The sequence below is a fragment of the Aspergillus campestris genome (assembly GCF_002847485.1).
Source record: "Aspergillus campestris IBT 28561 chromosome Unknown P168scaffold_16, whole genome shotgun sequence".
NCBI classification, from domain to species: Eukaryota; Fungi; Ascomycota; class Eurotiomycetes; order Eurotiales; family Aspergillaceae; genus Aspergillus; species Aspergillus campestris.
Window position 1 is genome coordinate 13,175 of NW_020194351.1, and position 25,232 is coordinate 38,406.

A 25,232-nucleotide genomic window follows, 5' to 3' on the forward strand; every position below is an offset into this window, starting at 1 on the left:
TGTTCGATGCTTTCGTCGATTTCCACATTTGTCGCGATTTGGCTTTCTTTCGGCGCTGGTTCCAATAATGAGACATGAAAGACTGGGTGTATGCGGCGCATTGATTCTGGTAGCTTTAGCCGATAATTGACTGTTCCCAATTTCTTTTCGATGATGAATGGTCCCAATTTTTGGTGGTCAAGTTTCTGACTTGGTCGTTTGGTTTTAATATTTCTGCGGAGCAGGAATACCTTTTCCCCCTCTTTTAGGTCAGGCCCTTCCTTGTGGTGTTTGTCGTAGTAAATCGCTGCCTTCATATTCATGAAGTCGATGTCTCTTGCCAATTGCTGGTGCAGTGTTTTGAGCGCCTTTGTTACTCCTTCCGCTTGTTCCGATACGGTTTCCTTGTTCCTGGGTTCGCCGTACATCTTTGGGTGGTAACCATGATTTGCATAGAATGGTGTCTCCTGCGTGGTTGCGTGTGCTGCGTTGTTGTACGCGAATTGTGCCATTGGTAGGTATTGTTCCCAATCGTTTTGTTCGTAGTTGATGTAATGTCGAAGGTACTGCTCAATGGTCTGGTTGGTTCTTTCTGTTTGACCGTTTGCTTGTGGGTGATATGCTGTTGTCAAGCGGTGATCAATCCCCATGATGTCTGTCAACGATTTCCAAAATTTTGACGTAAAGAGCTTATCTCTGTCCGACGTGATCTTCTGCGGCATCCCATGATTGGCGATGATGTGGTGCAGTAGCACGTAAGCCATGTCTTGTGCCGTCATTGTGCTCTTCGTTGGTACGAGCTGGATGTATTTTGTCAATCTGTCCGTGATGACAGTGATCATATCCCATCCTCGGGATTCTGGTAGTGGTCCAACAAAGTCCACCGTTATCCATTCCCATGGTCGTTTTGGTGCGTCCGGTGACTGCATCTTCCCATAGGGTTGGTGCCTCGCAGGCTTGTCCCGTATACAGGTATCACAATTTCGAATGTAACCCTGTACGGTTTTTCGCATGTTAGGCCAATAATAGTTCCGAGTGATTTGTTCACATGTTTTCTCGGTTCCGAAGTGTCCTTGAAGTGGTTCGTCGTGGTGCATTCTGATGATCTCTTGTCTCATACAGTAAGGTATGTAGATGAGTCCATGCATGTAGACTAATCCGTCTTCGTCTGTGACCAATTTGTCGCTGTCTGCTGAGTTGTTCAGCATCTCTTGAATGGTTTTGTCTTGTTTTGTTTCGTGGATCAACTTGTCCAATAGATCGTCCTTGATCTCCATGGTTCCTGCCAGTTGTTGATGGTTGCATGTCAATGATCCATCTTTATGTTGCTTGAGGATCGCAGGTTCGATGATTTTGTTCTTTAGCTCATAGTCCGGTCGTCGACTCAGCGCGTCGGCTTGGCCGTTCTCACTGCCTTTGCAATGTTGGATTCTGAAATCATACTGCGATAGTGTTTCTGACCATCTTGCCTGTCTCCGCGTCAACTCTTTGGTTGTCGTAAAGAAGGTAAGGTTCTTGTGGTCCGTTCTGACGATGACTTGTTGCTTTGCTCCTTCGAGGTAGACTCTCCATGTTTTGAATGCGGTGACGATTGCCAATAGTTCCTTGTCGTGGATGTCGTAGTTTAGTTCCGCTTGGATCAATTTCCTTGAATGGAACGCGACTGGTTTTGGCTTGCCGTCGTCTCCTGGTTGAGTCATTCTCATCCCGATAGCGTAGTCTGAAGCGTCTGTCTCAATCGTTGTTTCTTTCTCTGGGTCGTGTTGCATCAAGACTGGTGCAATGGTGAGTTGGTGTTTGATGTCTTCAAATGCTTTCTGACAGTCGTCTGTCCAGTTGAAGTCCTCTGTTTTCTTCATCAGGTTGAAGAGTGGTCCTAGCTTGTGCACGTAGTGATAGACAAATCTTCTGTAGTAGTTTACTAATCCCATGAATTGTTGTAGTTCTTTGAGATTTCTTGGTCGTGGCCAGTCCCTGACTGCCTGAACTTTGTTTTTGTCGGTATGGATTCCCTCCGTGGATATCCAATGTCCTAGAAAGTCTGTTTCTGTGACGTGGAACTCGCACTTCTTCAATTTGCATCGTAGTTTGGCGATTCGTAGCTTCCGTAGCACTTGTTTGACGTGTATCTTGTGTTCTTCGAGATTCTTCGAGAAGATAAGGATGTCGTCGAGGTATGCGATGACGAACGTATCCAGTAGTTCTCCTAGTACTTCATTGATGAATCTCTGAAATGATGCTGGTGCGTTGGTGAGACCGAATGGCATGACCAAATATTCATAGTGGCCATATTTTGATCTGAATGCCGTTTTCCATTCGTCTCCTTTAGCGATGCGTAGCCTATTGTATGCGTCGGTGATGTCGAGTTTCGTGAAGATCTTAGCTCCTTTGAGTTTGTCTTGTATTTCCGTGATTAATGGTAACGCGTGTCTGTCTTTGATCGTGACTTGGTTGAGTGGTCTGTAGTCCACACATAGTCGTAGGCTTCCATCTTTCTTTGGTACAAACAGGACGCCGTGTCCTGCCGGTGATTTTGATGGTCGAATTGTTCCTTTCGCTAGTTGTTCCTCAATGTACGCTCGTAGCGTTTGTGATTCCCTTTCTGACATTGGGTAGATTTTCCTGCATGCCACTTGCTTTCCTTCTTCGATTGGAATAGTGTGGTCGTGTGGCCCATGCTCTGGTAGTTCGGGGTTTTCGGGTTGCTCGAATAGTTCCCTGAATCTTCCGTAATCCTGCGGTACGACAATCTGTTCTGTTGCCGCTAATACTTGCACTTCGATGTTGCTGGTGTTGAGTCCCTCACCCGTAGGTCTCTCGGTGACTTCTCCCAGTGTCGTGATTTCACAATAGTTTGTCGCTGTGTCCGGTGCCCACCCCGGTAGTGTTATTAACCAATCTCGGTGACTTGGCTTTGTCGCTGCCAACACTCGTGTCGCATGGTCGTCGTTAGGTTCACCTCTAAACCTCTTAGCCGATACTCGGGCTCCTTGCTCCTGAGTATGCCGTTGGGACTCAGACACCCCTGTCGTCTGTCCTTGTTTTGGGCAATTGCAATTCGTAAACTGAAGACTGCCTGTCTTCCAGTTGATTTCTGGGTTGTGATCCCTGAGCCATGGGATCCCCAATACTATATCGTACCGTCCTAACCGTGTCACGTCGAAGTTTATTCGTTCGAAATGACCGAATACAACCATAGGAGTCGGTCCCGATTCGACTGTAAGGTGGTTTCCTAAGTTTTCACCGTTCAGTCCTGCGATAGGTTCTGGGTTGGCTTTTCTGATGCCTTCGATGCCCAGTTTCTGTTGGAATTGAGGGTCCATGAAGTTGCCCGTTGCTCCGGAGTCAAGCATCACTTTGGCTGCCTGTCCGTGCACTCGTGCAATAAACTTGATATGGGTTCCCCATCCTGTTGCTGCGATCTGTTTTTTGTTTCGCCAATTTGGTGCTCGCTCGTATGGCGGTAGTTGTGGTAGGTAAGTGCTGATGAACTTGTCGTCGTAGTGCGTCCTGCACTTGTCATCGTAGCACTGCATCCATGCCATGTATTTGTGGTGTGGGTGATGCGGGTAACTCCTACAAGAACACTGTAGGTCCCAACATGGGCACGTTGTTCCCCATCCATCCACGCTCTTTGGCATTTTTGGCGAGTATCCTGACGCTGCCTTTTCTGCGTCATGCAGTCGGCAATGTTTGTCGTAGCACACTATCCATGGTAGTTCCTTGTGCCGTGGGTGCGTCCTAAAATGGGCACATAAGCACCATTCATAGTCGCAGTATCCATGTGGGTTGGAACGTCGTTTGTGCTCGAGTTTCGCGAGTTCGTCATGGTACCAGGTGTTGTCTTTCTGACACTGCGCGCACCATGTTCCTGAATGTTGCGCGTGCTTCCATCGGTGTGTTTCCCATGATTCGTTGGTTTTTTCCCAGCATTCTAGGTTCCAGTGGGTGCAATCCCTGACCCTGCTGCGGATGTTTGCCTCGATGGCTCCGTTGAGCTCTTTGATTCTGTTGGTCACAATTGATTGCTTCCTTAGCTTGACCAATGCTCGTGCGACGTCCCGTGCGTCGGCTTCTTCGCAATATCCTTCTGCGGTTTTCTCTGGTTCTAGGGGATTTTGAGGTGTATCAGTCTCTAAGCTCAGCCTTGGGCCTCTCGCTTGAGTACCGAATTCTTCGTCGAGCGGATCGATATCGTCCCAGACTATACTAGGAAATTCGTCCTTTTCGACTGGCTCATTTGTGCTGATGGCTTTATCGGACCCATCCGTTCTTGCGTGGAATTTGTCGCTTCCGCTGTTGGACTCCACCGTCCCTTTCTCTTCGTTAGGATGGCTTTGATCCTCTATGTCGTAGTCGTTGTCGTCGCTCCACCAATGATCGCTTAGATCCGTGGGTTCGTTTGACCAATCGATTTCGTAGGTTGCGCATAATTTCTTGGCTGGTGGGTCCGCCTTGGACCTTTTGCCCTTATCGCTGTTCTGAGCACCTTTGGCTCCTTCACGGGTAGCCTTCAACTGCTTCCTTGGTTCCCTATTGTTGTTTTTCTGTTGTTGGCCCGATCGGCATTCCCTTGCCATGTGGCCTTGTTTTCCGCAATTGTAGCATGCTCTGTCGTTTCGACGTCGTTCCCTTTCTTCCTTAGGGATTTCTCGGTGTTGAGCTGCGTCTAGCTCCATTGGTTGTAGCCCATAAGGATCGCTGTATCCTTGGCTCTTTGGCTGCGCTTGTCGTTTATCATTGGCGTTGTACTGACTTGTTCTCTGGTTGCCTTGGTACCTGTTGCCTGACTGATTTTTGCGCCTAATGTTGAAGTCGAATAACTTGTTGTCGATCTTAACTGCTTGTTCGATCATCTTGCTGAGGGTTCCTGGCCGTTCCATCCAGATCAGTTTCTCTTGAACTTCTGGTTTGAGCCCTTCCTCGAATCGTGCAATATAGGTGTCGTCATCCCAATCCAACTGAGATATGACCTGCTGAAATTCTGAAGCATACTGGCTGACTGATTTGAACTGTCGTAGTCGCCACAATCTTCGTTCTGCGTTTCGAACCGCATCGATGTCCCCGAATGTCGTACGGAGTCGTTCCTTGAAGTTGTTATAGCTCTTGAACACTTCTTTGGTTTCGTCGCCTCGATCGTTTTCGGTGTTGTCCTGGAAGTCCCTGATGTAGGGTTCGAACCAATCGAACGCTGGACCCTTCAGGTACGTGGCGGCGAATACAATTTTGTCGGATTCGGCGGCGAGTCTCTCTCCGTTCATCTTCATGTACATGTCCATTTGCGTTAGGAATGCACGAAGCTTAGAACGAGTGCCGTCGAATGCCTCTGGTGGTTTAACCTTGACAGTGCGGGTCGCAAGTCGCCCCTCTAAGGTTGCGATATGCGCCTGCAGTTGCTCGATCATGCCAACGACATCTGCTGGGGTTGGTCCTGCGCTGGCGTCTCCCTGACTGCTTCCACTGCTAGTCCTAGGGGTTGGCGCGGCCGTTCTGTTGTTGTTTGACATGATGGTGTTTCGATTTGTTTTTAAGTTAACCCAAGACTCTACTCGTGCTAACTGGCGTTCAATGTGTCAAGACCCTAGGATCCCTTCTCGCTTCTGCCGTCCTAGCGTTGGTGACTTGGGTTATTCGGGGTGAAGAGCGCCCTGCGGTCTTCCTATCAGTTATCGACGAGGGGTTCTGTACTAACCCGAGGCCTCACACAGTGGCCGTGCTACTGTATCGATCGACGAGTGACCCGATGGTCCAAAGGTGACTAATAAGCGATAAGAGAAGTAAGGTGTGTCAGGTACGAAAACCTGATCACTTAGGTTGAGTGTGGGCGAGTAGAAGCTAGACTTGAAATGTATACTCAGACTTGAGAGTGTTATTGAACGCGACTAACTAAACTGTAGATACAGGCGAATGAGTGTTCTTATATATCCTTCCTTGGCTACTCCCGTGGTGACTCCTTTGTGGTCACTTCCGGAGTCGCTCCAATTATGTGTTTCCCTTGGTGCCTACTCCTCCGGCTACTCCCTGGGGGTAGGCGTGGAGTAGGTGATCGCATCACGTAGCTACTCCTCTATCTCACGTTAGGAGTAGGTGATCGTATCACGTGACTCGTAGTCATCTTTGTGCAAGGGTTCCGATCCTTATGTCAATCGATTGGCGTCGGGCTTCTGCCTGGCTGTGCCGCCTTTCGTGGGGTATTAACCTCGTTGGGTTTCCGTAACACCTAGATTTAGATCTTAGCCTATTTCAAGGGATTCTCTAGATTCTCTAGATCTAGGCTAGGGAATTATACATAGATAATTAGATTATAAAACTAGCAGTCTTTCAGATACCCTGGCTACCTAGTTAATTATAGCTATAAGTTAGTTATATTCTACTTAACAGGCTTAATTATATAAGACTTAGGCTACTAATTCTAATAACTATTTATCTTAATAACTAGTCTCTAGCTATAGGCTCCTAGCTCTATAAGTTCTAAGCTAGACTTAAGCTTAAGACTAGATAATATCTAAATATAATATAAGTTATAATAATTTAAAAAAACTTACTAGCAGGTTACTAATCTAGTAAATCTTTATATATTTTTTATTATTTAATTCTTATTAAATCTTTAAGATTAATTATAATAAAAAAAAGAGTAGAATTATATTTTAAGATAAGTAAAAAAAAGATATATATATAAAAAATAATAAGAAAAATAAAAAATCTAAAAAAAAAGTTATCTAAGTCTTATCTTAATAAAAAAAATTCTCTTAATCTCTTACTTTTAAAAATCTATTAAAAATTAAAAAAAGATTTAATAATTTTAAGATCTTAATATATTATAAAGAAATACTTAAAATATAATATATTAAAGTTTAAGCTTAATTAAAAAAAATATTTAAAAATCTAATATATCTATGAAAAAATAAATATAGTTTATATATAAGGATTATTAAAATAATACTAAATTAAATTCAGGCTATATAAACTAGATTTATTATTATTAAATAAAAGTCTTAACATACCCTATTAAAAATTTTTTTGAGATTTTATCTAATTTTAATTATATTTTTATAATCTTTATACCTAGTATTTTTAAATAAAAATAAGTTTATATAATAACTTAAGATCTAAATTATAATCTTCTATTTTTCTTTTTTTTATATTAATCCTAGATTATGAGAGTATCTTATCCTAAAGATAATAAAACTCTACAGGATTCCTCTGATTTTCTAGCTAATCACAAGCCACACTTAGCTCTCTGGAACAGAACCATACTCGAAAATGGGTAGGGTTCCGTTCTACCCACTTATTAGGCCCCACAGCTGTATCCTATCTTCCTAGTACTTCCTGATACTTCTAACAAAAATCAACTGTATAGTTGCCGTGCAAGTATCTAGCTCGACGGCCTCAACACCCATCAGAATTTGCTTTCTATCATGAATCAGGATCGCCCGCTTAAAGGTTAGACATGACTCTAGCAAGTCCCTGATGTTGTATAGTGCTTAATACCAAGTTTCCAGCTATAACTGGCGATTCTAACGACACTCGACACTATCTAGCAAATCTATTGATGCTTTTGATACAGGAGCAAAAAGGTCGATTATATAGGTTTGCACCCAGTAGAGGACGTTTCAATGTGCGTATGCCGTGGCATTTGTTGGGGCGTTATTTGTTGCACATAATCTCACAAAACTGCCTAGATTTTTAGTAAAATCCTCCCAGTCGTAGAACCCGGATTAGCTACCGATGGAGGATCCGTGGCCTAAATAGAGAGACGAGAAATTGATAAGGATAGGTTGACTATTATATTGATATTTAACTAGAAAAAGAAACAAACACCATGGCTCTTCATGATGTATGCACCAAACTGAGAAAGAGAAAGCTGTCATAGGCTCCATGCACGCTCCATGGGGATTGCAGGAGTATATATGGAAAGATCCTGGCTGGTCTTTACTTTTTCGCATAGTCAACTCGACCATCCGCGTTGAACTTTCCATACCATTCACGGCCTGCCTCCTGGCCCGGGAATTCATCCAGTTTGAATGATTCATAGCTGGCTCCCCAAATCGGCGCCCTGTCTTGTTTCGAACCTCTAACAATGGGAATTCCAAACCAGCACTTCGGTAGCGCCAACCTATCTGAAAACTCAGAGTTCTCAATGTCAGGCTTTCCAACCTTTCCATCATTGTCAACCCAGCACTCATAGGCATTTTGGAACGTCTCCTTCACATCGAGATTGTATTTGCCATCATTCCCCCAGAGCTTGTCATGAATATCTTGGGGCATGTACTCGAACGTGGCTTCACCATCCGGATTTTCTTCAACCTCCATGAGCTTGGCACATCCTGTAGCACTATCACTGTAGAACTCCTCTGATTTGTCGCCGTCACCATCACCACACTTTTCTTTATCAGCGCCGGTGTCAAGATAATAAAACGCCTTGCGTCCAAATCGGATCATTGTCCAGGCCAAATATTGCTTCTGTAAGGATTGTTAGATAAAAACCGGGGAATGAGAATGGGGGAAGGAAAACTATTTTTTAAGAGGAAAGCAAAGAGAGAGTATTTGACTCACATGTCTTGTGTATGCGGTATCAAGGCTTTCCTTCACTCCTTGGCCTGGATCATCACTTAGCCACTGTCCATCAGCAAGAGCGTTAATGGCAGCATTGTCAAATGACTGCTTTTGCATCTCCTGTGGAATCAAGTCTTGATCCTTTCCTTCCTCGCCAACTAAAGCACCAATAATATCATCAACTTTGTTCTGTGCTGACTGGAACACTTTCAGAACCATGTCTGCAAGCCTGCCCTCAAAGTCTTCTGTTTTATCTGGCTCCGGGGAATCAAAAGTGCCCGCGGCACTAAGCATGCCCGATGCAAATCCAGCTACTCCAGCAGCTGGTGCTATAGGAGCAACAGCGCCACCAACCATAGCAAAGGTTGCTGAAAGCAGGGCAAGGACATCGGGCTCTTCATCACTGGCCTCCTTTCTAAAATCATCGGTAATCTGAGGGACATTAAGATGTTCCTTAACAGCATCCTCTACCAGGTATTCACGGACACTGCGCATAACACCAATAGCATTCTGGAGAGAGAGAAGCAGGTAGTATGCACCCTCCACACCTTTGTCTGCAAACTCGTCTATAAAACATACAGTTAGCAGAGGGTTTTCCACACATCCGTAGGAAACATGGGTTTTTAGTAGTAGGTTGGCAATAAAATATCATGGGGTTGGGCCCAAAATGAAAGTTGAGATTTGAACTTACGGCACTCCTTATCCACCTCGCATGTTGTGAACGGGTCTTCACAGAACCAGGAATTTTGAGGTTCATTAAAGACCTCCTTATCTAACTCCAGTGCCCAGCGTTTCAGGCCATGCTTATTAATAAAGTCATCTCCAATCACTCCTGCCAAACTGTCATGCCACAGGTTCTTCGAGTCTTCCTCGCTATGCCATGGCTGGCAGTCTGATGTGGCGTCATATGTGTCAAGACGCTTAACAACCGAACTCCGAGGATGAGCTTGGGAGCCTAGCGCGAAGGACAAGGCAAGAAGCGCTTGAAAATTCGACAAGAGGAACTTCATGGCAGGCTAAAGAATACCACCAAGTGAACAACACTAGAAGGGATGAGAGAAAAGAAAGGAAATCCAATGACAATTACTTCAGGCGTTGGTTGACACCAGTGATACTTGTGTTTGAGTTATCTTTATTTCCAGAGAGGAGACTCTGGTGGTTTATATAGAAACCATTTCCTGGGTGAAATGCTAGTGAAGATAAGGCACACTGAGTTATGAACAAGGAATTGAGGCATTTATTTGAACACTATGCTACTCTTGGAAACTGGTGGATGGCTTAGAAGTCCCCACGATGGGATCGCCCAGAGTCAATGTTCACCTTAACCGGAATGTGGAGGCCTGGAAAATTGGGGTTAGGATTGGGCTGTGTAGGAGTATTAGTATTGGGCAATGTAAAAGGATTTGTATAACTCATAGTCCAGCATAGGAATTGGTTATAGAACGAAGTATAAGTGGAGAAAGAGGTTCGTGAGGCTACGTACCCGTCTTGGCAAGTCGAATAGATCACATTCCTATTCCGTTAACAGGACCATCACTAACACTAACAGGGTAGGCATCTCCATGCTATTGTGTCCTGCTATTCGTGCCAAGATACGCGCTATACCACTAGACCATAAGGCCACTAGGTCCAGCCACCTTGGCTTGACACCCCCGGGCTCTTCTATATATACTACTATATGATAGGCTGCCTCCCGCAGTCTAATACTATCTTCCCCTTTCTTGGGGGGGCCGCAGCTGCGGGATCACCACTCTTAGTGGCAGGTCTTATTATGCCCCTTACACCATAGGATCGCTATCCTAGAGCCTCGCATATAGTACTATATATAGGGTTAGCCCCTAAACCAACATAGTGGAGTCAGCCACTAGGGCACGGTGAGCAGCCAGGGAGTCCCCTGCAGCAGCCGCACTTGCTCAGGTTTAAACTAACGACCACCCCAGGTAACTGGACATATTTGTTATATCACGCTCTGGACTCAGACCATAGAACCGTATCCAAATCGATTGGCAGCGCACGCAGTCTTTCATATATATATAGAGAGAGAGAGAGAGATTTGCATTATACTTGAATATATTACTGTTTCCAGGGTCCTTTCAAGACACTGACACCTAAAGGGCCCAAGTAGGGCCTGTCAGCTTGCATCAGTAGTGTGAGCATGTGATTATAATTATCTTGAGTCCATGATATGAAGATAAAAAAGTAGCAATACTAGCAGGCTACCTAAGCCTTCTTGTATAGTGCTAAAACTATGATTCTTAGTTTATTCTAGCTTTATAGGCCTGGAGTTAATAATAAAGAGAGAAATACAGCCTGCTGGATTTATCTGAAGTCTTAATATTTTATATATATTCTAGATCAAGTACCCGGGATAGAAGACTTCTTTGTAATCTAAGCCTATTTGGCAGGGATAAATCCTTTATGAGACCTCTAGGTAAGTAGCTAGGTAGCTGGGTAGCTAGATAGCGAGAGGTAGTTAGAGGTAATTAGGGGTAGCCAGTGGTGTTTAGGGGTATCCCTAGTCCCCTGAAGGTATTGAAGTAGCTTTCCTAAAGATACCAGCCATGCTTGTCGATTTGAAGAAGAAGAGGTGTAGAGATAAGCAGATATATAGTTGAAAAAATATAAAGAAGAAAAGATATAAAGATAAGTAACTGCATGATTAAAAGAATGTAAAGAATAAGAGATATGAAGACAAGTAGCTACATAATTAGAAGAGTATAAAGAAGGAGAAGTGTAGAGTCAAGCAGCTATATATTAAAAATTATATAAAAATGAAGAGATGTAGAGACAAGCAGCTGCGTGATTAACAGGATGCAAAGGAGGAGAGGTGTAGAGACAAGTGGCTGCGTGGTTGAAAGGATGCAACGGAGGAGAGGTGTCCAGTCTTTCATATAACTTCTATATAGTTGAACCGGTGCAGTAAATATACTGGTCTCTACCTCCTCCAGAGCTAATTCATTATTAATGCTGTGTTGAACCCACCCCAATCAACTCCACGTCGCTATTCGTCACCGACCGCGACTCGTAGTTTACGGTGTAGGTCACAGACTTGTTGATATTGTCGCTTCCTGGTGGCATTTTATTGTATTGCCCAGCTGTTCCAGAGGCATAGGTTCGCTGAGTCGTGTTCCCTAGCAGGGCGGGGAACCATTGGCTGATGAGTGCTCTGAAGGCGGGTAGACAAGCGCACATAACGGCGATCTGGGTTTCGATTACGGACCAGTGCATAAGGGGGTAAAGTCCAAGGGTATCATTGAAGCCGGCACGGTGGTTCCAGAAGACAACGGCTCGGATGACGGCGATTATCCAGAGACTATATAACAGTCAGTGCACCTTGAAACAATGCGTAGTGGAACAACCAAAGCAAGATGGGGAGCCGTACACAGAGCCCATTAGAAACATCAATGCCACGCTGAGTTTCTTCAGCCGAGGTAACTGCAACTGGAGGACTTCAGATACCGGTACCACGATGATGACGAAGTCGACGATGATGTTCACCAAACAGTTGACGAGAACGGCGGCCTCAAAATTGATGCAGTACCCAGGCTCCTCTTTTGTCCAGCCGGTGTATGTTAGGTGAGCCGGCCAACAGCGTAAAGCATCGACCAAAGCCCAGGTGATACCAACAGCGCTGTTGATACCGATGAGCGCGTACGTGAGATACCGGAATGTGCGTGATTGAAAGATTCGAAGAAGGAAGAGGCATACGGAAATCTTTGCGAGGGAGATTTGGGCCTTGTAGATAACTGCTTCGGCTTGGAAATACTGATCTGATTAGAATGAAACCGGACTGCGGAGAAGGGGTCGAACCTGGTAGAATTTGGTGATTGTTGGAAAGGGGAGATCCCAGATATTCTGGCCAAACCCATGCCGGATCACTGATCTGTTAGTTGGCGTTCTGCAAAAAGCCAAGATACGGGGAGATTGTGGCTCACGGTATAAATGCAACACATATATAGCGACTCCCAGGATCTAAAAGGCTATTAGTACCGTGCAGGTGGATATCGCAAAGGAACATTCACATATGAAGCAATAATTGTATAATCATCCCATCCCCATCCACCCGCAAGACCCATTGACTTGGCGATTATTCTCGCGATGAAGAAAAAGGAGGCCAGGATAAGAGTAGCGAGAACTTCGCCGGTGACCACCTGAGGGCCTCTACGCGGAGTGATCCCGCATTCTTTTTCGTATAGGCGTACCGTAGCTATTGTAGTTAGGATAGCCATAAAGGGTTATTCATATGAGAGACATACTGAAGAGCTGCTTTGGGGTGCAATTCAATTCAACGCAATCCAGTAGGGTCTTAGGGCGTGAGCTGCTGGCACAGAAGCACGATGTAGCGTTGCTCAATGAGCAATCGGACGACAAGTCATTGTCACAAGCAATCTTGTACCTGCTCATTAGCAACAGCCAGTGGTCTTGGGAAATATACATACCGCACAAGAAGGGAAGGCGGGCACATCCGAGGGTGCTCCATGAACCCCGACAATAAGCAGAGACAAGAGCGCGAAAATGAAACAATGAGCCCGCATAATGGCAATGGATGCGTTCAATAAGCATGTAAGGTTGTTTCTGATCTACGGGGGATTTCTTTTTAAACAATATTTCAAAAGCTAGATCTAGCTAATTCTCGCGTGGTGAGAACCCAACCGGGGTCTCTTCTAGAATACCACCCCCTGGTCCATGGATCGAGAAGCACGGCCACGTTGTTGATGGGTGCTAGTCAGAGACATCTTCGCTAATGAATAGACTGTAACCATGGTTTCATGCAACAAGATACTGGTCCACTTGACTAGTGGCCATAAAATCCGATCGCCAAGACAGGCGGGTCTCCAGGGCATCTTGGATTGGTGGCTGCACGCAAGCTCATGAGACAGGGATTGGTGTTGGTCCCACGAGATCAGGACCACTAATTAATACTGACTACTATATGACTAGGGCCTGCAGTAAAATCCCGAGAATTGGTGAGCTTCGCACTGCTACTAGATTGACTTGAAGAAAATCCACTGTCTGGAATTGGAAAAAAGTAAGTGTGAATAGATTTTATTGCCTTAGTGGTTGACTGTATATAATGTACAGCGTGCACGAAGGCCATGATCACCTAGTAATACTAAATCCCAGACTCGCTTGCTGAGCTATTGAAATATGGAACTCATTAGCTGGGAAGATCACAGATTCTGTTCCTACTCCATGTTAGGACCTGTTTTTTTTTTTTTTTTTTTGTTCTAGATACGAAATTGACAGAAAAGAAAGGACGATGTGGGGTTGTAACCGCCACCTTCTAGATGAGCATGATTGGTGTGGTCCCCGGAGCTGGCCCCTCAAGGGTCTCAGCGAAGTCCTAGATCACAAAATTTGGCACACCGAGTCATGACACACAAGCTATCCGGAAGTCTTTGTTAAAGTAACACTCCTGTATTCTATTAGTAAGTTGTGAATCAAAGGGGCTGAGAGTTATCGACCCTTTTGAAAAATACCTTTGCAGTTGAGAAAGTCTGACTGGTCTGTTAATAATATCTATCATTGGTCTGAAAACTACATATATTCATGGAAAACAGTACTCGGGGATTAGGAGCTTGGTTCAGATGAGCAAGCCAAGGCGTTCAGTATTTGGTTCCATGGAACAGATTGCGGGCCCTTCGGTAAACCACGGTCGTTCCGATAAACTCGTCATCCCACACGATCTGACCCTTCAGAGGCCCTGCGTATGCATATCACTATTTTACAATACAATGTTTGTCTTGAGACACAGGTTGATATAATGATATAAGATTATACTGCAGTTGTTACTGGTGTATTTTTAGTCGCTGATCACGAGGAGGATAGATTCTTTTATATTTATACTCATGGGTGTAGTCCCCGGCCCTGTAGTATACGGATACTAGGGTAATTATTCCCCTTACAGTGCGCGGAACAACAAAAAATTTTACAGTGTCGTGGCTGGCGTAGCCAACAGCACAATAGCTACGTGGAGTACTACATCGCAAGGAATCTAAAGAATATCAGTGACCAAAGCGGGGTCTGCCATCTATATTAGCATCCGCTGACATGACTCTGAGGGATGATCACTTCCAGGAGCAGAAGATAGGCATTGACTCTGTATGCGATAACCAGTTTCAAGTTTCTGTTGTGTTCTGCGGAGCATTACTTTTGCCATTTAGCCGCTCTGTATGTGATAACCAGTAATAAGTTTCTATTGTGTCTTGCGGAGCATTACTCTCACCATTTAGCCGCTCTTCCATATCACATCACAACAGTGTACTAAGTATGTTCTGGTGAACACCAGTCGTAACAAGTATGAATACAAACATCGAAAGCTGTAAGATCCAGGTCAGTAGACTTGATATGAGATTACACCCAACTCCCAGATTATTATGGATACTCCCATGCTTGAAAGTCTCCTCCCACTTGATGGTGTTGATTGAAGTGTGGAGGCAAAGCCACTGTTTCATCCTCAGAGTCCTGGGTTCTACCGGGCATTGCCGAAGCCCTTCGCCGGAAATGTCATCCGATTTTGGTTGGCTTCGGCTCGGTGCACAACCACTACAATTAAGCAAGTCTAACTAACCCTCGGGCATATTGTTCAGTTGGTGACCCCGCCTTTTCTCTTGAATCCCATACAAAAGTCCGTCTGTATCAAATCAATAATTCGCAACAAGAGATCTTTCTTTGCCGCCGTAATAGCCTTTCTTCCTCTTGCAGGCCGACCTTGACATACCGCCCTATAAATCTATCTGCTAGAGCCGAGGTGTTTGCCCAGCCGAGGAGCAAATTCCCATTATTAGATGTTGTCGGCGGCCTGAGGCACCCGGAGACGAATCCCGATCGATCGTCACTCTGGGGGTGGCTGAGAGTGCTCATTACCCTATTAGTTCGCCATCGACCGCCATTCTTTGACATGTGTGGATGGCTTTTCCGGCCCCCATCGCCTTCGAGACACATTTTTACGGCTCATCACTCGCCATTTCAACCCTGCCAACCCTGTTCTCAAGGACCAGGTTCTAGTTACCTCTGGTGTGGGCCAGGCAATTGAGGTTTGCGGTTTCTCGCTCCTAGATAGAGGTGATGGCGTCTTGCTTGCGCGCCCGTACTACGGCAATTTTCCCATGGGCTTCAGCTACAGAGCCCAGTAAGTTCCCAGAATCAAGATCATCATCATACTATATCCGCTAATTTGAATTAAGAGTCGAGATTGTTGACGTTTCCTTTGGTCTGGTCGGTCCTTTGAGACATATTATTATCCGGCATGATCGTTCTTACCAATCCATGGATGAGACCTGGGCCAAATGTCAAAAGCCGCCATTTGTTATTCAACTATGGATTGTAGCATCGTTTCACCTGTCAATGGATCAATGATCCCCTATGCGGCTTTGCCATCGTTGAACGAAGCCACTGCCCACTTTCCCGTCCATGCCCAGGTACGTGCTTTGGTGTCTAGGTCGCTACCATGCTCACGCTGAACTTGTTCATCTTGATTCTCGGCCAAGCCAACTACGACATCGGCCTTACAGGTCCGTAAGGCCAAGGTACGCACACCTGATCCTAGCCCGAGAGGTCCTATTGCTTTGGAATATGAGGTCGTTGAGTCCCATTTCACCTTGAAAAACCATGTTAGCCACTGAAGCTGTTTATGATCGTCCGTGCGGAGTAACGATAGGGAAAACCGTACATCACCAGTGAGCTTTCGGTAATTCAAGTCACCCTTGAAAATGACCAAGTCACTTTCTTTGAGCTCCTCAAACAGAGCAGGAGCTTTGTGGGGCAATCGCCAATAGCTTCCTGCGGTGGTCCAGAAGGGATCTTCTTGTAAGATCAACTTTCCGGATTTTTGGAAGGCGGTCCAATGCGTGCCTAAGGTTTTGAGATCAGTTTTCTCACTTTCGGTCAGAACATGCTCTGTATTCCGTAGATTCTTGCTATTTTGCTCCTCGAAGAAGCTTTCCGGTTCCGACAAGGCCAAGAGTAGATCTGTGAGATCGGCGGCCACCACATCCGATACAAACCATGGCATTGACTTCGGATGAAGAATCACCTTTGATGCAAGTCCAGTTGAGAGAAGATAGCCGGCCAGAAGAAGGTCAACGTATAGCTCAAAGCCAGAATTATCCAGTACAAGGTCCACTCTTCCTCCAGTCCCCCTTTCCCCCCGAACCTCGTTCAAAACATCGTATGCTGCGGGAATATCATTGACAAGGATGTTTTTCTCCTGAGCCTTTCTGGCCGCAGACCCCTGCAGCTTTTGGATATCCTCATATGTCAGGGATGTGAGAAGGGAAAGATCAGTGGCATTTCCCCAAAGACATATTTCACACATTTCCTTGAAGCGAAATGCCTCCAACTCGCTGTGGTTAGGACTAGGATTATTGACAATGGCCTTGTACCTGTTAGCCAGCTCGACAATTGCCGTTTTCGAAGACTGGCATGTAGACTTCTTCTGCCGTGCAAAGACGTCATAGCCTTTCCATTTCGAAGAACGTGAGAAAAAAGTATTGATTCTTCTGTCTGTCACGGACTTCAGGTTAGTAGATTCACAGCAGCGAAAAACATTGTACTACGCACACAGGTAACATTCCCCAAACAGCCAAAACACATTCAGCCAGGTAGGATCTCTTTGAGCGAGTTCATCGTTGTAGTCAGCAATGTCCGGAGATCCATCATCCCATAGTGGCCTTTATTCCCATTAGTGGTGAGTAGAGAGGAGCAGTCAACTGGTATAGACAAACGTCAATTTCCCGTCCGACTTGATCTCCGCCTCCAATTCTCGAAATTGCTCGATTATTACCCCCGCTTCAGCGCTAGCCTCAGGATCCTTTAAGGTGGCGGATGAGACGGAAATATCGGCAATCGCCCCTCGCTGAGCCAAACGTCATGGATTAGCCTGTTCTCTGGTTAGATGTTGTGGAACCAAGGGTTTACCAAAATGCTCGGCCACCGATCACGAGCAGAAGTATAAGCAAAGCTCGACTCGTCTGAGGTGGAATATCCCGCTAGTGACCATGTGGTTAACCCAAATGCCTAATCTCAGAATAAAAGAGTACCAACCAATACTCGGATCAAACTCCATTTCGTGAGAAGGGGTTTATACGAGAGGGTTCAGAATTGTACAATTGGCGACTGCTTGGACTATTATATTGTCTTGTTGATGCTAAAATACCCCGCGTCGAGGGGCTTCCAGCCGTCCACGGTTCAGGCACGGAGCCGGAAAAACGACGGGCGGGGTTCACGGAATGACTTATCCCCTGACCTATGATTAGCTATGTAGAAAGTAATTTTTAGGTATTTGAAATACATATATTCACGTATTTAATTTCTCTATGACATGTATCCATATACTTAAAATCATACTCCAATACAAACAAAGGAGTCTTTCCTTCAGAGGCTTATCAATTGTATATCTCCATGTTAAAACATTTACAACCATAGTAATTGCACAGATGGTGTCATGCGTAGCCTTGAGTAGGGGGTAAAAAGAAAGACGAAATGACAGGTGGGGCGAAGGGCGCATAAAGCAATATAGACATTATGCCACTTTCTGAAAACCCTGCTGCTAATTGACTGTGTGCCGAACGACATCCACGTAAAAATCAATCCAAACAATGCAGATGGGCGGGGAAAACAAATCAGAGAATGGGCTTCTGAGTATATATTCACACTACACGTGTGGCTGCCATCACATATTTCTATTGTAAGGAAGAGGCCTAATGACCCCTCCGAGGTCCTACGGACGAGAAACCGAGCTAGAAAATTATGGCGAAATAATTAGGGCTATCGAGGCCATCGCTATCCATTCAGCTGTTGAGCATAGTATTTGCTCCTATACTGCGACTACATGATTCTCTTGGTGTACACACTGGCACAATGTTAACAATCACTTATCAGTAAGTGACATGCAATCAATATCAACCACACTTATTGACAAAGACTAAATCTCCAGCGCACTTAGTCATCTCTTTGATTCTTGCTAACCTGGGCTGCTCTTGTACGGCTGTATACTTTAGTTAGAGGGCCTCCGCCGCTTTCCTGCTTCATTGGAATGGGCCGCGTGTACTCCATTCTGGATGTTGTGGCACAACTAGCGGTACAAAAGATAATTTGCCATCCATAAAACTCATGAAGTCTTTAGGCCTGTAGTGCGAATTGGGCACTAGCATGGCTGCAACAGAAATGGACATTGTGCAGATAGTCCTGATACCAATATCATTTCTGTAGTGTCCTTGAGTACCCCCAATGCCTTTTACCACGTTTCTGGCCACTCTAACGGGCATACCATCAAAGACAAGTAAAAGCACCATATCTCAGGGTACAATTGCACCAAGGGCAGTACACGGTTCTGCGTGGAGCATAGTGAAAACCTCCGCGTGATAGCCAATTTCTTCTTCGCGGCTAGACTAGCAGGTTATGAGCCCGACATTGTTCACCTTACTGAGCAACTGGCTCTACAGTCTGGTGTGACTTGAGCGCATATCCCTGGCGGGGATATTATATGAACAATCTTGGGAAGTGCATCCTGTTACGACATAGATCTGATCATCCTTCATCCGGAATTCCCCGTTGAATCTGATCACCATTTAGTGAAGATACTTGCCAGGGGCGACCCCAAACGCCAAGAAAGGAGGCAAGAAGAGCAGGATACTAACATCTGGGGAAGATGGCAAAGCCGCGCCTGCCCAACAACTGGACAGCGGAGGGGGATGAAACCCTGCGCAAGGAAGTCGAGTCAACGTGGATGACCTGCCGCTCTCTAGTCTAAGCCCCCCACCTGTGATATGCGATATTCCCGATGGGTACGATGGGCTAATAGAGAAGGCTGCATGAATCAGCAACCGCACCGGAAGATTGGGACTGGTGCCAAATCGCCGAGAAGCTATCGGGTCTGACCAACAAAGACTTCAGAAAGCGATGGTATAATGCCATGGCCGGAGATCCTCTCAGCCGCTACTGCCTCCAGGGTCGGTTCGAGATACTGACCCACAAGTACACGTGATCACAACCTCAAGGACGCAGTGACGGCGATTGGCCGGCAATGGACCCAGGTCCAGCAGAGTTATTTTCAAGTGCGTTTCAAAAATGCTATTAAAGATTGGTAAGAGACCTGCAGCTGGTCGGCATTGCTTGCTAACTCATGTATAACGTAGACACATCATCCTATGTCGCAAGCTCCGGCGACAGGTCCAAGACAAACAACACAGTAAAGAGGCCGGCCCATCCGATGAGAATCCCCACCGCCGCAATAAATATGGGATGGAAGAAGGCAACAGCGATCAAGAAGATATAGGGCTGGGCTGGGCTGAAGGATTGTCACAGCAGACCTCGGCGCAGAGCATAACTCTAGGAAGTCGGCCTACCAACTCCACCATTGGGGACATGCACGCTGTTCTGTCGAACTCATCATGGAAACATTTGGACCTGAGGCTACACAGTACACTCCCTTCAATATACAAGCTGCCCACGGGGTCATCCTCCTTGTCAACGACCCCTTGAGTGTGGGACCCGTCTGCAATACCGGAAATTCACCTTTCCTGGACGTGGCGTCCGACACGCTGATGAAAATCTCAGATTCTCCTTTCTTGGACTTTTTGATCACTGACCCGGGCAACGCGTCGACGAGTTGGGACAATCGATCACTCCCGTCCACCGGCGTAGACTGCGCGATGCTGTGGGAATGCCCGGGTGATATCGAGACGTCCTACGAGGATATCGTGGCCGTAGGAACTTTTGAGTAGTTAGAAAACCGTCGGTGTCAGCCTGGCCCTAAACAATCCAGATTCCGCCATGATGCAGTCTTTTATGGGGATCGCGATTTAGGACAAGGTGAAGAAGTTTCGGATGGAGTGGGAGTGAACCATGGATGTGGACTGACTCCACAGTCCTCGGATCCATCATACGGCTCCCTCTTATTTCACAATTTTTTGTCCCTTTTCTTTTCTTTTCTTTTCTTTTTTTTTTTTTCCCCCGTAGAATTGGCATCAAGTTAGAGATCGACAGATGCGGTGCATCTGCTCGCGTTGTAGGAACTGGGTGTCTCGACCCTGGGCCAAAAGAAGTCTGGCAGTTATAACAATCAAAGGCAAACACCAATTGGAAGCACTCCTACTCCACATATTGTCCACCAAACTGCGTCGGGTACCAGGCTGACGTGGCATGGGAATGCGAATTAATATGGAAGAGTTAACGACGCCTTGAGCCGGTATGGTGAGATGGGTATCACTACTCTCATATAGCTTATTGTTGTAATAGCAAGAATCGATAGGAAGAGGTCGCTAACAATATAGATTCTCTTACATACAGGGAGCTCTACTGCTTCAACGCCAAAAAATTATCCATGCCGCGTCCATCGATCATCGACCTGTTTGAGAGACGGCCAGCGATCACACCATTCATCATGGAAATGCTCGACAGCAACCCCGCGCTTTGTGACAGCCTGGTACAGCTGCCCACATGCATCTTGGGCGTTGTCAAGCAAGTCAATTGGCGCCCTAGCAGGTTTCTTTTTGGATGACGTTTTATCCGGGGCTTCGTAATGTAGATCAAGCACAAAACTGAGCCGTTTCAAGTAGACGCAAACGACTCGACCCAGGTGTCCCACTGGCTGGATCTCACCAGAGATGCGGGACCTCGAAATCGCAATGTCGTGATACCAGCGGGAATAGATGCATAGAGATTTGGAAGGGTGTCTTCGTTCTCAAAAACCTCGCCAACCGAGAGGACCAAAGTTTGTAGCTCTGAGAGCTGTGGAAGGAGTGATATAAACAGATTTTCAGCCGTAAAATGGAAGTCCAAGGCGTGGGTAGAGCGAAGATTGAGGGTTGCAAGCTTTTCCACGACATGTGGCAGGGCCATCGCCATCCGATTGAATGTATCAATGGCATCGTTCTCGATAATCTCCAGCTTAGCCATGTTCGATTGTACTTCTCTTGGTAAGCACTGTAGGTTGTGGTTTCCTTGGCTTGTTGGCAGCTGTGCTGCCCTCGTCCCCGCATACCTCTTGTTCATTTGATCGACGACGAGATCCGGTAGCCATATTAGCTCTATTTTTCTCTCCTCCGGTGTTCCTTCCTGGACAGTGACGTATCTAGGTTCTTTGTCTCCCCGGGAAACGGCATCCCCGTGTGTACGATATAGTTCCTCGCTGGTCGGCCCCTCAAACCGTAGCCCGGATGTTCCTAGTAGCACGAGAGACTCTACCTTGCCTTCGAGTACGAAAGGGCTGCGAAACACCTCCGCACAAGCGTCACTGATGAAAAGCCGTCTCAATGGCCAGTGTGCCGGTATTCCCTCATCAGTGAGTTCCTCATTGAACCCAGTATGCAGCTCAAGGTCCCGGACATTCCTGAAATGCTTGCTAAGCAGGCTCCACTCGATGTGTGGTGGTGTGTCCTCGGTTATACGCAGGCAGTGGGTGTCGTGGGGGATGTTTTCCAATTGCGTCAGAAGCTCCTCTCGATGGTCATTGCTTTCACATTCGTGTGGGCCTTTAACTTTTACTGTGACCTGATAGTTGTCAGTGTCATCACAAGTCACACTGTAACTTCTCGATGACCATCGATGACCCCTGGTAGCTAGAACGCGAGATGCCAGAAATACTCCAGGTTTGAGGAACGAACCCCGGAGCAGGAAACTCAACGAGCCGTGAGGATATATCCGACCCCCAAACTATTGCCAAGTAAGGGATGATCTCCCGGAAGATCAAAGAAAAGACGTACCATGGCTTGAGTCACGTATTAGCGATGGAGTTGAGTAATACTAGGGCTTTTCTAATGCGTGATGATGTTATCAACTCTGAGCAGTCGCCACATCCCCTGCCTGATGATATCCCCTAGCTGGTAATTATCTCCGAGGAATAATCTGATAGCTTCTGGTAGCAACACTCAATTCGAGTCGTGCAAGTAGTTCCATCCAAGGGTCACAGACGGCAAGAAATGTAGACGAAAAAGGGGTGCGCGGGTGAGGGTGACACGGGAGTTACAGCCCAGGTCACATGGCCAGAGAACCCACGGTAAATGGTTGGCTGTGGCTGTCCAGCGTCGAACAATTACTGAACATTGACTGAAGTGAGTTTACAATGCTTAATATTGATCCAGTATGTGACAGTGTCAAGACATGGACCAACTATTCACTATGGATCGGAGTTAGGGCATCTGAGGTTTTTTGGAATTACCCTTGCATGGAAGCTAAATAAGCAGGCTTCTTGAGTATTCTTGATCAATTCCTGTTAGCATGATCGGCTAATCGTTAACTGTTGACTCCTTTTTAGGCGGAGTGACATCCTTCATTCATCCTCGAGTTTCTAATAGATGTGACCCAGTGTTGACACTTCTTGGTCACTACATCGCGCTCGCCAATGTCCATCTCTATCCGTACAATGCCCTTTTGTGGTCCACTGTCACCTACTTGACAGACCGTTTAGAACTAGTAACAAACCGCGGCTTCGGTAATTCTCAATATTTGAAATTGACAGGACGACCAATGGTGTGGGGCTATTGATCAATACAAAGCAATAAACTTACCTTAGGTCAAAGTGAACGAAGGTTGGACGGCATCTGGTAACTATGTTGTGGCTTGTGGGATCTCCCAGGTCACTGGGGTAGCTTCAGCAGCTATTGGCACCACCAAGATTGATGGTCTACGCCATCAGCCTGGCTAGTAGGATTCTCTCATCGCCTAGAGTAATATAGCTCAAGTGTGTCATTATAGGTCATGTACATATGTGGTTATCTCAACTAGGATCTGTTGCCGACAGAGACCCTTTGATTATCATACATGATTGCAATTGCAAAATTCGCCAAGTGGTTAACAAAAATGGCCGCCTTGGGTGTCATGGAAACAACGAAGCCCAAGATATCTCAAGTTCCATCCTAAAGCTAGATATCAAAAACGATGGGTCCATTATCGGTTGTAGATGTTCCCCATGTACACCCGGCCTTCACTCCCACTACGGGAGACAGTCGCCAGTGGAAAGGGCCGATCATCGCCCTTTGATGGCGGTCTGCTCTCTTGGAAGACGTGGACTTCAGTAGTCTTTTGAATTCCAGGCCATCCCATGGCCTCGGGTGCTAGTATCTTGTCCTGGCTCGAATGCGGCCCAAAGGCGAGGGATGGGTCATCGTCGGCGCGCGTCTCCAGTAACGAGGCATCAACCGGACGACGCACGAGGGGAATAGGCTTGTCGAGTGGGTGGGAATCGTAGGATTGCGAATAGGCGGAGATCTTTTGTGAGCGGTGCAGCACAGTCATGTATGACTGTCGGAGGGTGGGCAAGGTGGCGCAGATAATGATAATGTACATCTGTCGTTTGATAAGTGAGCTAATACAACACGTCAGTTCAGAGCAAATTTATGAATACCTCAATCCTAGGAACTGTCAGCATTCAGGACAAAGGGCAAAGTGTGAGATACTTACGTGTACCAGGTCGTGATGTCAGCCCAGGACGCTATCGCAGTCAGCTACAAATGCTCTCCAGTGCCGCCCGGGTAACTCACAGGTAATGTCTGCGTGAGCTGGAAGATTCCTCAAAAGCACACACTTGACCAACGTGGCAGCCGCTGCTCTGAAGAGAAAATCAGTCAAGTCCACTATTGCAACAACGAGTATATGTACAATATTCCCGCCCCCATGACAGCAATGATGGCGATCTTCATCTTGGTACGGAGATGGACACGCCAGAAGATGAAGGCTGGAAACACGGCCAGGGCCAGGTCGTTGAAGGCGTTGAAGGCCGCCTGGGAGGTTCCCACAATCAATTGGAACCGCAAGCTAAAACACTTCCCGGGCACTTTCTGATTCCAGATGCGCTCCACCGGTCGGCAAAACCCGATGATAACGACGATGGCCATTATATTCCACACAACGCACAGAACCATGAGGGATATAAAGGAACCATCGACGTGGCGCTGTTGCTGCCTGGCCCATCAGGCGTAGCAAGAAAACAGTGACGCTGATCTTCCCCGCTGTAGTGCTGACAACAGAGAAGTTGGGCGCAATGACGGTGTATTTGAATGCCTTCATCTTCCAGTCTGGGTTATGAATGTCATTTATGTGCCGTTCCAGACCATAATAGACACCGACCCGAGCCAGCGAGGAGCATACAATGGCGCTGGCCAACGACAGTGCAATAAAAAAATCATCCCAACCGGCTCTGCGCAAGGCAAAGACGCGAGTATATAAGCGCACGCCGACGACCAGGATAGCCACGCTACCAAATGACCATGAGACAGCTGTGATAGCAACTGCTTTGGGCTCCATTATCATAGATAACAAGACCAGGCCACGTACGACCAGTTTTCAGTTGATTCATACCGTAGTTTTGGAAGCATTTCGCGGAGAGAGCAGGAAGAATTACATTGTACTACCCGTCATTCCTGATAGTACACCTGGCACATTATTCCAGGCTTCAGGAGAAGCCACCCCATGCCATTCCGTACTATCTTCACCCTATGCCACAAATATTACACACGGAACCATAGTTAGCGGCCGAAATGGACCAAGCGGCACAGCAAATGACGGGAAGGGGCCTGGGGATCATGCGAGAGCAACTAAATTACGGTGCCAGAGATTGATCCATCGAATCGGCTCTTAGATTTGCACCCCTAAACTGTCCGTCATGCCCTAGCTCGGACCGGCGCGATGGGTTGGGGCGCCATGAAAATGGCATTAGTATAGCATCGTGGACTAGACCCACCGAACCCTTGCGAGTT

General features: G+C 46.4%; 6 protein-coding genes across 6 annotated transcripts; 1 reads left to right on the forward strand and 5 right to left on the reverse strand.

Moving 5' to 3' along the window:
- Positions 1 to 7,911: 7,911 nt before the first annotated feature.
- On the reverse strand, positions 7,912 to 9,545 carry P168DRAFT_322467 (uncharacterized protein; the record flags this gene model as incomplete). Its single annotated transcript, XM_024840573.1, has 3 exons — positions 7,912 to 8,442; positions 8,536 to 9,101; positions 9,227 to 9,545. The coding sequence occupies 3 exons, from the start codon at positions 9,543 to 9,545 to the stop codon at positions 7,912 to 7,914; spliced, it is 1,416 nt and encodes a 471-aa protein (XP_024688596.1).
- A 1,951-nt stretch (positions 9,546 to 11,496) lies between these two features.
- On the reverse strand, positions 11,497 to 13,070 carry P168DRAFT_244675 (CFEM domain-containing protein; the record flags this gene model as incomplete). Its single annotated transcript, XM_024833937.1, has 7 exons — positions 11,497 to 11,848; positions 11,918 to 12,300; positions 12,346 to 12,413; positions 12,471 to 12,507; positions 12,558 to 12,742; positions 12,792 to 12,924; positions 12,975 to 13,070. 7 exons carry the CDS (start codon positions 13,068 to 13,070, stop codon positions 11,497 to 11,499), a joined length of 1,254 nt encoding a protein of 417 aa, XP_024688597.1.
- Positions 13,071 to 15,753: 2,683 nt separating this feature from the next.
- P168DRAFT_313560 (damage-control phosphatase ARMT1 family protein) lies at positions 15,754 to 17,668 on the reverse strand. Its single transcript, XM_024839672.1, has 6 exons — positions 17,581 to 17,668; positions 17,455 to 17,525; positions 17,262 to 17,392; positions 17,098 to 17,207; positions 16,208 to 17,040; positions 15,754 to 16,135 (listed from the first exon to the last, which is right to left on the reverse strand). Exons 1-6 carry the CDS (start codon positions 17,600 to 17,602, stop codon positions 15,899 to 15,901), a joined length of 1,404 nt encoding a protein of 467 aa, XP_024688598.1. The 5' UTR covers positions 17,603 to 17,668; the 3' UTR covers positions 15,754 to 15,898.
- Positions 17,669 to 19,186: 1,518 nt separating this feature from the next.
- On the forward strand, positions 19,187 to 20,261 carry P168DRAFT_322470 (uncharacterized protein; the record flags this gene model as incomplete). The annotated part of the gene is made up of 4 exons (XM_024840574.1): positions 19,187 to 19,260; positions 19,345 to 19,512; positions 19,674 to 19,911; positions 19,959 to 20,261. The coding sequence occupies 4 exons, from the start codon at positions 19,187 to 19,189 to the stop codon at positions 20,259 to 20,261; spliced, it is 783 nt and encodes a 260-aa protein (XP_024688599.1).
- A 514-nt stretch (positions 20,262 to 20,775) lies between these two features.
- Positions 20,776 to 22,333, reverse strand: P168DRAFT_330593 (uncharacterized protein). Its single transcript, XM_024841600.1, has 2 exons — positions 22,242 to 22,333; positions 20,776 to 22,191 (listed from the first exon to the last, which is right to left on the reverse strand). Exons 1-2 carry the CDS (start codon positions 22,242 to 22,244, stop codon positions 21,088 to 21,090), a joined length of 1,107 nt encoding a protein of 368 aa, XP_024688600.1. The 5' UTR covers positions 22,245 to 22,333; the 3' UTR covers positions 20,776 to 21,087.
- A 1,042-nt stretch (positions 22,334 to 23,375) lies between these two features.
- On the reverse strand, positions 23,376 to 24,780 carry P168DRAFT_337137 (uncharacterized protein; the record flags this gene model as incomplete). Its single annotated transcript, XM_024841736.1, has 5 exons — positions 23,376 to 23,842; positions 23,938 to 23,968; positions 24,018 to 24,085; positions 24,136 to 24,257; positions 24,391 to 24,780. 5 exons carry the CDS (start codon positions 24,778 to 24,780, stop codon positions 23,425 to 23,427), a joined length of 1,029 nt encoding a protein of 342 aa, XP_024688601.1. The 3' UTR covers positions 23,376 to 23,424.
- Between the last annotated feature and the right edge of the window lie 452 nt (positions 24,781 to 25,232).

What these genes read in the sequence shown, in the direction of transcription:
- P168DRAFT_313560 (XM_024839672.1), bottom strand. Translation starts at nt 17,602, where the DNA reads ATGGAGTTTGATCCGAGTATTG. An exon ending in GGAGTTTGATCCGAGTATTG is followed by an intron (nt 17,526 to 17,580) that starts GTTGGTACTCTT and finishes CATGGTCACTAG; the next exon opens with CGGGATATTCCACCTCAGAC. An exon ending in AAGTCGGACGGGAAATTGAC is followed by an intron (nt 17,208 to 17,261) that starts GTTTGTCTATAC and finishes ATGGGAATAAAG; the next exon opens with GCCACTATGGGATGATGGAT.